General features: G+C 64.3%; 2 protein-coding genes across 2 annotated transcripts in view; both read right to left on the bottom strand.

The window, feature by feature from the left end:
- Positions 1 to 1,563: 1,563 nt before the first annotated feature.
- Nhlrc4 (NHL repeat containing 4) lies at positions 1,564 to 4,628 on the bottom strand. Its single transcript, XM_013011295.1, is given in 3 exon segments — positions 1,564 to 1,807; positions 1,809 to 2,385; positions 4,559 to 4,628. Coding segments are annotated over 3 exon segments (891 nt in total).
- A 48-nt stretch (positions 4,629 to 4,676) lies between these two features.
- The window catches only part of Prr35 (proline rich 35), a 3,300-nt gene continuing 1,726 nt past the window's right edge, over positions 4,677 to 6,250 (bottom strand). Inside the window, exon 2 of the mRNA XM_013011470.1 lies at positions 4,677 to 5,446. Coding sequence (XP_012866924.1) covers positions 4,807 to 5,446 — 640 coding nt within the window. The 3' untranslated portion in view covers positions 4,677 to 4,806. The remainder of the gene's footprint in view (positions 5,447 to 6,250) is intronic.

The raw sequence follows: 6,250 nt of genomic DNA on the forward strand, positions 1-6,250 counted from the left end.
TCAGGAGGCTGAGATCTGAGGATCACAGTTCAAAGCCAGCCCAGGCAGGAGAGACCGTGAGACTCCTATCTCCAATAAACCACCAGAAAACTGGAAGTGGTGCTGTGGCTCAAGTGATAGAGCGCTCGCCTTGAGCTGAAGAGCTGAGGGACAGCGCCCAGGCCCAGAGTTCAAGCCCCACGACCGAGAAAAAAGAAGGATTGCCAGGAGAGTTCAGAGGCCAGAGCCCCACACACTCACTCAGGGTCCCGAGTGCCCGCAGCGCTCACAGGCCCAGGCGTGCAGTGTCCCAAGAACAACACAGAAACAGTGTTTATTGAGTCCATGTGCTTCCTTACATGTGTCCTTGTACCCCATACATCAAGGCCAGGACCCTGAGAGAACCCCGTAGGAGTAACACTTAAATCACAGACTCCCAATTCCAGGTGACAGGCTGAACACAGCTCAGGCTTGCAGGGCCAGGGCCAGCAAGATTTTGTTTTGTGGTTGTTCATTGTGGGGCTTGAACTCAGCGCCTGGTACTGTCCCTGAGCTTTTCACTCAAGGGCAGTGCCCTACCACTTTGAGCCACAGCTCCACTTCCAGTTTTCTGGTGGTTCATTGGAGATAAGAGTCTGACAGATTTTCCTGCCTGGGCTGGCCTTGAACCACAGTCCTCAGACCTCAGTCTCCTGAGTGGCTAGGATTATAGGTGTGAGCCACCAGTGCCCGGCTGTTCCTGTCTTCATAAAGCCCCTTTACTGGGGCCCAAATTTAACTAACACCTCTCTCCCCCCCCACACACACACACTTCCATTCCAGGCCTTATTTCCCTTCAAACATGGGCAGAAAAGCCATGGCATTACTCTTTTTAAGCAGCAGAAGTCTGTCTTCCATGGAAGACTGCCCAGGACAGGCCCCTGCCACCTACCCAGAGCTCTTATAGCTTTTGAATGGGGAAGAGAATACTGAGACTCTAAACCTAGCTAGACTCTTACCCTACCCCCATCACCTCTGGGCTACCTCTCTGCTGTGCCTACCCCTTACCTCCACTTGGTCCAGAGAAGCTTCTAGAGGCTCAGGAAGGACTATGGGTGTCTGAGAGGCTGAGAGGGACTAAAGGGCCACATCCCTGCTCCAAGCTGCCCACCCAGTCACACCCTCCTGGCCTCTGCCCTCCTTGCCTGCCTGTCTCTGATAAGAGGCTGTGGCTGGTGTGCGCCAGGAGCCAAGTCAAGGGGCTTGATCGCTGCTGCCAGGTTGTCCATCCCACCAAGAGTTTCAGGCTCCCAGGCCTCCTGGGACTCAGGCCCTTGGGACTTGGGCACAGGGCAGGGGGTGCACTGAACAGGGGGTGGAAAGGCACAGGGCAGGGGGGTGCACTGAACAGGGGGTGGAAAGGGCCCAGCTCTAGGCTTGTGGGGGAGGCTTGGGAGGCAGCTGATTCATGTGTGGTTGCCGAAAGTTTGGAGCACTTGCCAAGAGAAACATGAAGTGCAGCCAGGCTCAGGCCCTGCAGCCGCAGGTGGGGTGGCAGGCCCAGCCACCCCAGAGGACTCTGCCGGAGGTTCAGGTGCGCCTTGCTCACTGGGGCTCCCCACCAGGCCCCAGGTACTGGTATATCTTGATGCAGTTGTCTCCAGCATCTGCCACGACTAGCTGGCCCTGCGGTGCACAGGCCACGCCCAAGGGCCGCTCCAGCCCCTCTGACAGCAGGCAGATGGGAGGCCCAACGCGGGGAAACAGAGTCACCTGACGCCTCCGTTGGTCAGCCACAATGACATTGCCCTCAGAGTCAGAGCACACGCCTGCCGGGCGGCCAAAAGTGGGCCCCGAGGGAGCCGAGGGGCTGGCGGGCACTGCCGAACAACCACACACTCCCAAACTCCTCGGTCACAGCCAGGCCCCCGTCAGGTCCTGGGCCCACCCAGCAGGGGCCTTCCAGACCCAGAATCGCAGCCGGGGCCAGCAGCTCCCAGGCGGGGCCCAAGGTGAAGCTGTGCACAGACCCACGCAGGTAGTCCGCGACCAGGAAGCGGCCAAGGGCATCCACAGCTAGCCCTCTGGGGGACAGGAATGTGCCCACAGTGGCCCAGTGGCCTTGCGGGGCTTGTCTGGTGTGCTGGAGCGCGTGGACGGCCCCGTGGACGAGGTCGCTGACCACCACCAGCCCCGCGGCCGTCACCGCCACGTCCTCCGGAACGAAGGCCCCAGCGCCCTGCCTGCGGCACGGCAGGTGGCAAAGGGCGTGTCCCTCCAGGTCCAGCACGTGGACGAAAGGCCCGGACCCTGCTGTCAGGAAGAGCAGGCCATCCGGGGAGCAGTGTAGGCCCCTGAGCTCCCCCACAGCGCCCACGGGCACCGGGATGTGCCCAAGCAGCCGGGGCCGCGGGGACCCACGGGGACCTGCAGGGGGATCCAGAGTGAGCCACAGGCCAGGCCAGGAAGCCAGAGGGCAGCAGGTCGGCAGCAGCCGTCCGCTCAGCTTTTCTGCAACTGCAGGATGGTTGGGGGCACTGTGTGCGGGGTGCTCGACGGTCCTGGAATCCTTTCTGGGGGCAGCGTTGGCGTCCTCCTATCACAGAGAGGAGGAGCTGGGGCCGAGGCTGAAGCTGAGGTGGAGGCTGAGGCTGGGGCTGGGAGGAGGCTGGGGCTGGAGGAGGCTGGGAGGAGGCTGGGGCTGGAGGAGGCTGGGGCTGGGGGGAGGCTGGGAGGAGGCTGGGGCTGGGAGGAGGCTGGGGCTGGAGGAGGCTGGGAGGAGGCTGGGGCTTGAGGAAGCTGGGGCAGGAGGCTGGGGCTGGAGGAGGCTGAGGCTGGGAGGCTGGGGCTTGAGGAAGCTGGGGCAGGAGGCTGGGGCTGGGAGGAGGCTGGGGCTGGAGGAGGCTGAGGCTGGGAGGAGGCTGGGGCTGGGAGGAGGCTGGGGCTGGAGGAGGCTGAGGCTGGGAGGAGGCTGGGGCTGGAGGAGGCTGGGGCAGGAGGAGGCTGGGGCAGGAGGAGGCTGGGGCTGGGAGGAGGCTGGGGCTGGGAGGAGGCTGGGGCTGGAGGAGGCTGAGGCTGGGAGGAGGCTGGGGCTGGGAGGAGGCTGGGGCAGGAGGAGGCTGGGGCAGGAGGAGGCTGGGGCTGGGAGGAGGCTGGGGCTGGAGGAGGCTGGGGCTGGAGGAGGCTGGGGCAGGAGGAGGCTGAGGCTGGGAGGAGGCTGAGGCTGGGAGGAGGCTGGGGCTGGAGGAGGCTGGGGCTGGGAGGAGGCTGAGGCTGGGAGGAGGCTGGGGCTGGAGGAGGCTGGGGCTGGGAGGAGGCCTTTGCTGGAGGGGTCTGAGCTGGATTCAAGCTCAGTTCCTCAGTGCTGAATGCCCCTCGCCGGCCCTTAGGCCCAGCAATCAACGGCTGTCAGGGTCGCTGGAGTCTGGGCAACCTGGCCCACCCCTGAAGGTCGAAGGTTAAAGTTTTTGTGAGGAGGTGACAGATATGTGGCATTTCCCAGACTCACTCTCTTTGGAAATGGTCCAAATTCCTGATGACCCCACGGCCCCTGTGCACCGGGCGGGGGGGGGGGGCTCCGAGCCCAGGGGGTGATGGTCTTCTTCCCGGGCCCCTCGGGGGAGGCCGGCAGTCTCCCAGCTCGGGCCTCCGTTGTTGGAGACCAGCCGGGGAGGAGTCACCACGCAGGTGCCCGGGAGCAGGAGGAGGACAGGGGAGGGGCGTCTGGGGCGAGGCAGCTCCAGAGCACAAGTGCGTCCCTGGCCCTGCCCTGCCCAAGCCTTGGCCCAGGCCTCCTCCTCCCCTGCTGCTCCGGCAGGATGGATGCCGAAGCCCCGCTGCCCTCTCCAGGCGTCCCTGGGCCTCCACACTAGAGGCAGCCTTCAGCCTTCCCACCAACCCAGGCAGGGCTTTACATCAGGACCGCGTGCGGAAGGGGTTCTGCCGGCTAGGCCACCATCCTGTCCAGGCAGGATGGTCTCATGAGATGAGGGGCTCTAGCCCTGCTTTGGATCAGCACATCACTTCCTCATCCTACCCAGAAGCCTCCAGGTGGAGGGCACCCAGCGGGCACCTGTGAGGCCCAGTCTGAGACTCAGCACCCCAACCCCAGACTGCCCCAGCGCCTCACAGTGGGGAGCCTGATGCTATCGCCACGGCGCAGCTGAGGGTCCGGTTCAGACTGGCCCTAGCCCGGCCAGCCCAGCCCACTCGGGAAACAGAGCTTACACTTCAGGGACCATGGAGGGTGAGGCCAGCTCCCCGGGGAGGGAAGCGATGAGCTGTGGCTGCAGGCCACGGGCGGCCTCCCGGCCTGCCGCCCCCACCCAAGGCCAAGTCAGGCTGTACTAGGAAGGGGCAGCCAGCTGTGAAGGCCACTGATGCCTATCATGGCTGCAGGGGCTGGCGGGGACCCAGGGAGGCCACACAGGGTGAGCAGCTCAGCCACAGAAACAGGAGGCAGCGGCAGCCACAGGCAACACCGACGCGAGGGCCCTGAGGAGGCCCGTCCGCCGCGCCCCACACACGCCCCCCTGCCATTCCTCCCTGCCCCCCCCAGGAGGGCACCAGGGCCAGAGGTGGCCGGGCAGTGGGCAGGCACCTCCTGTGGGGGAGGTTTTCTCGGGAGTGTCCAGGCTCCCGCACAGGGACGGCAATGGAAGGAGACACATGAAGGCGGCTTCTAGTTTAATGTCCACAAGTGTGATCAATAAATAACCGTGAGCTCACTATTCCTATGTGACCAGAGGCAAGAGGCTCTGCACGGGCGGGGGCGGGGCAGTCCACATGCACACGAGACCGGAGAGCCCTGAGCGGGGAGCCCAGGGCCGGGAGGAAGGGGACGGCCAGCTAAGGGGGCTGCACACCAGCAGCCACTGCCGGGGGGCTCGGCACTCCCGGGGCGTGTTTAGGAGTCTGGGAGGCTCCAGCCCCGAGCCGGGTGCCCCAGCCCCCGCCAGGCCCGGCGGCGTCCTCGGGGGGCTGAAGGAGGAGGCCGGGGGGTGGCACGCTGGAGTCCGCCTCGCACTTGGTGGTATGGCCAGGGAAAGGCTCAAGGGCTGCAGGACCCAGCGGGCCGGGGCGCTCTGGGGCCCCCGGGGCTGGCACCGGACCTGGCGGGGGCAGCCTCCAGGCCGTAGGCAGCTCTGGTCCCTTGGTGGGCGCCCGCTTCACGGAGAGATCGAGGGGCGCGTCTGGCGGCCGGGCAGCCTGCTCCAGCGCCTGGTGGATGGTGAGCAGCTCACGGCGGATCTTGCCCAGCTGCTCCCGCAGAGGCCGGGGGGGCAGGCCCCCCGCTGGGGTCAGCTGCCCCAGGCACTGCTCCACTCTGGCAAAGTCACCCAGGGCCCGGGTCAGGTCTTCGCCCACGGGCCCCGGGCTGCCCAGCACCGGGCCTCGTGGCTGCCGAGGGAGGAGGCCCCTTGGGCCTGGGGCCTCCGGGCCACTGGGCTCCTCATCCTCAGGCCAGAGCAGCATCGTGGGCTGCAGGCTGGGGGGGGAATAAGAGCTGGTCAGGAGGCTGCACGGGCCCCGCTGTACTCAGCCCCTGCCTGTGTCCTCTGCCCCGTGTGTCAACCATGCCCCAGGGAAAAAGAATAACACCCCAGTCTAGAGCCGGGGTCCACAACGACAAACGGGAAGCCCTCTGAGCCTGACATGGCGGCATGCACCTGTAATCCTCGCTTCTTGGGAGATGGAAGTAATTTGAAGCCAGCCCCAGGAAAACGTTTGTGAAACCCCATCTCAATGGTGGCTAAGTCTGTTATCCCAGCGGAACCGTGAGTCTGGCTGAGTCCTACTCACAACGACTACAGCCAGGCACCGGGGGCTCACACCTGTCATCCTAACTATTAGGAGGCTGAGCCCTGAGGATCACAGTTCAAAGCCAGCCTGGGCAGAAAAGTCCATGACCCTCTTATCTCCAACTAACTGCCAAGAAGCTGGAAATGGTGTCATGGCTTAACTGGTAGATTCAGGCTGGAAATGTGGCTCAGTGGTAGAGCACTTGCCTAGCATGCGTGAAGCCCTTGGTTTATTGAGCTGAAGAGCTGAGGGACAGTGCCCAGGCCCAGTGCCACATACACAGAAAAAGCTGGAAGGGGAGCTGTGGCTCAAGTGGTAGAGTGCTAACCTGGAGCAAAAGAAGCTCAGGCGGGCTGGGAAGGTGGCTCAGTGGTAGAGCGCTTGCCTTGCAATGCATGAGGCCCTGGGTTCGATTCCTCAGCACCACATAAGCAAAAAGAAAAAAAAAGCCGGAAGTGGCGCTGTGGCTCAAGTGGTAGAGCGCTAGCCT

The sequence above is a fragment of the Dipodomys ordii genome, unplaced genomic scaffold, assembly GCF_000151885.1.
Source record: "Dipodomys ordii isolate 6190 unplaced genomic scaffold, Dord_2.0 Scaffold14, whole genome shotgun sequence".
In the NCBI taxonomy this organism is placed as follows: Eukaryota; Metazoa; Chordata; class Mammalia; order Rodentia; family Heteromyidae; genus Dipodomys; species Dipodomys ordii.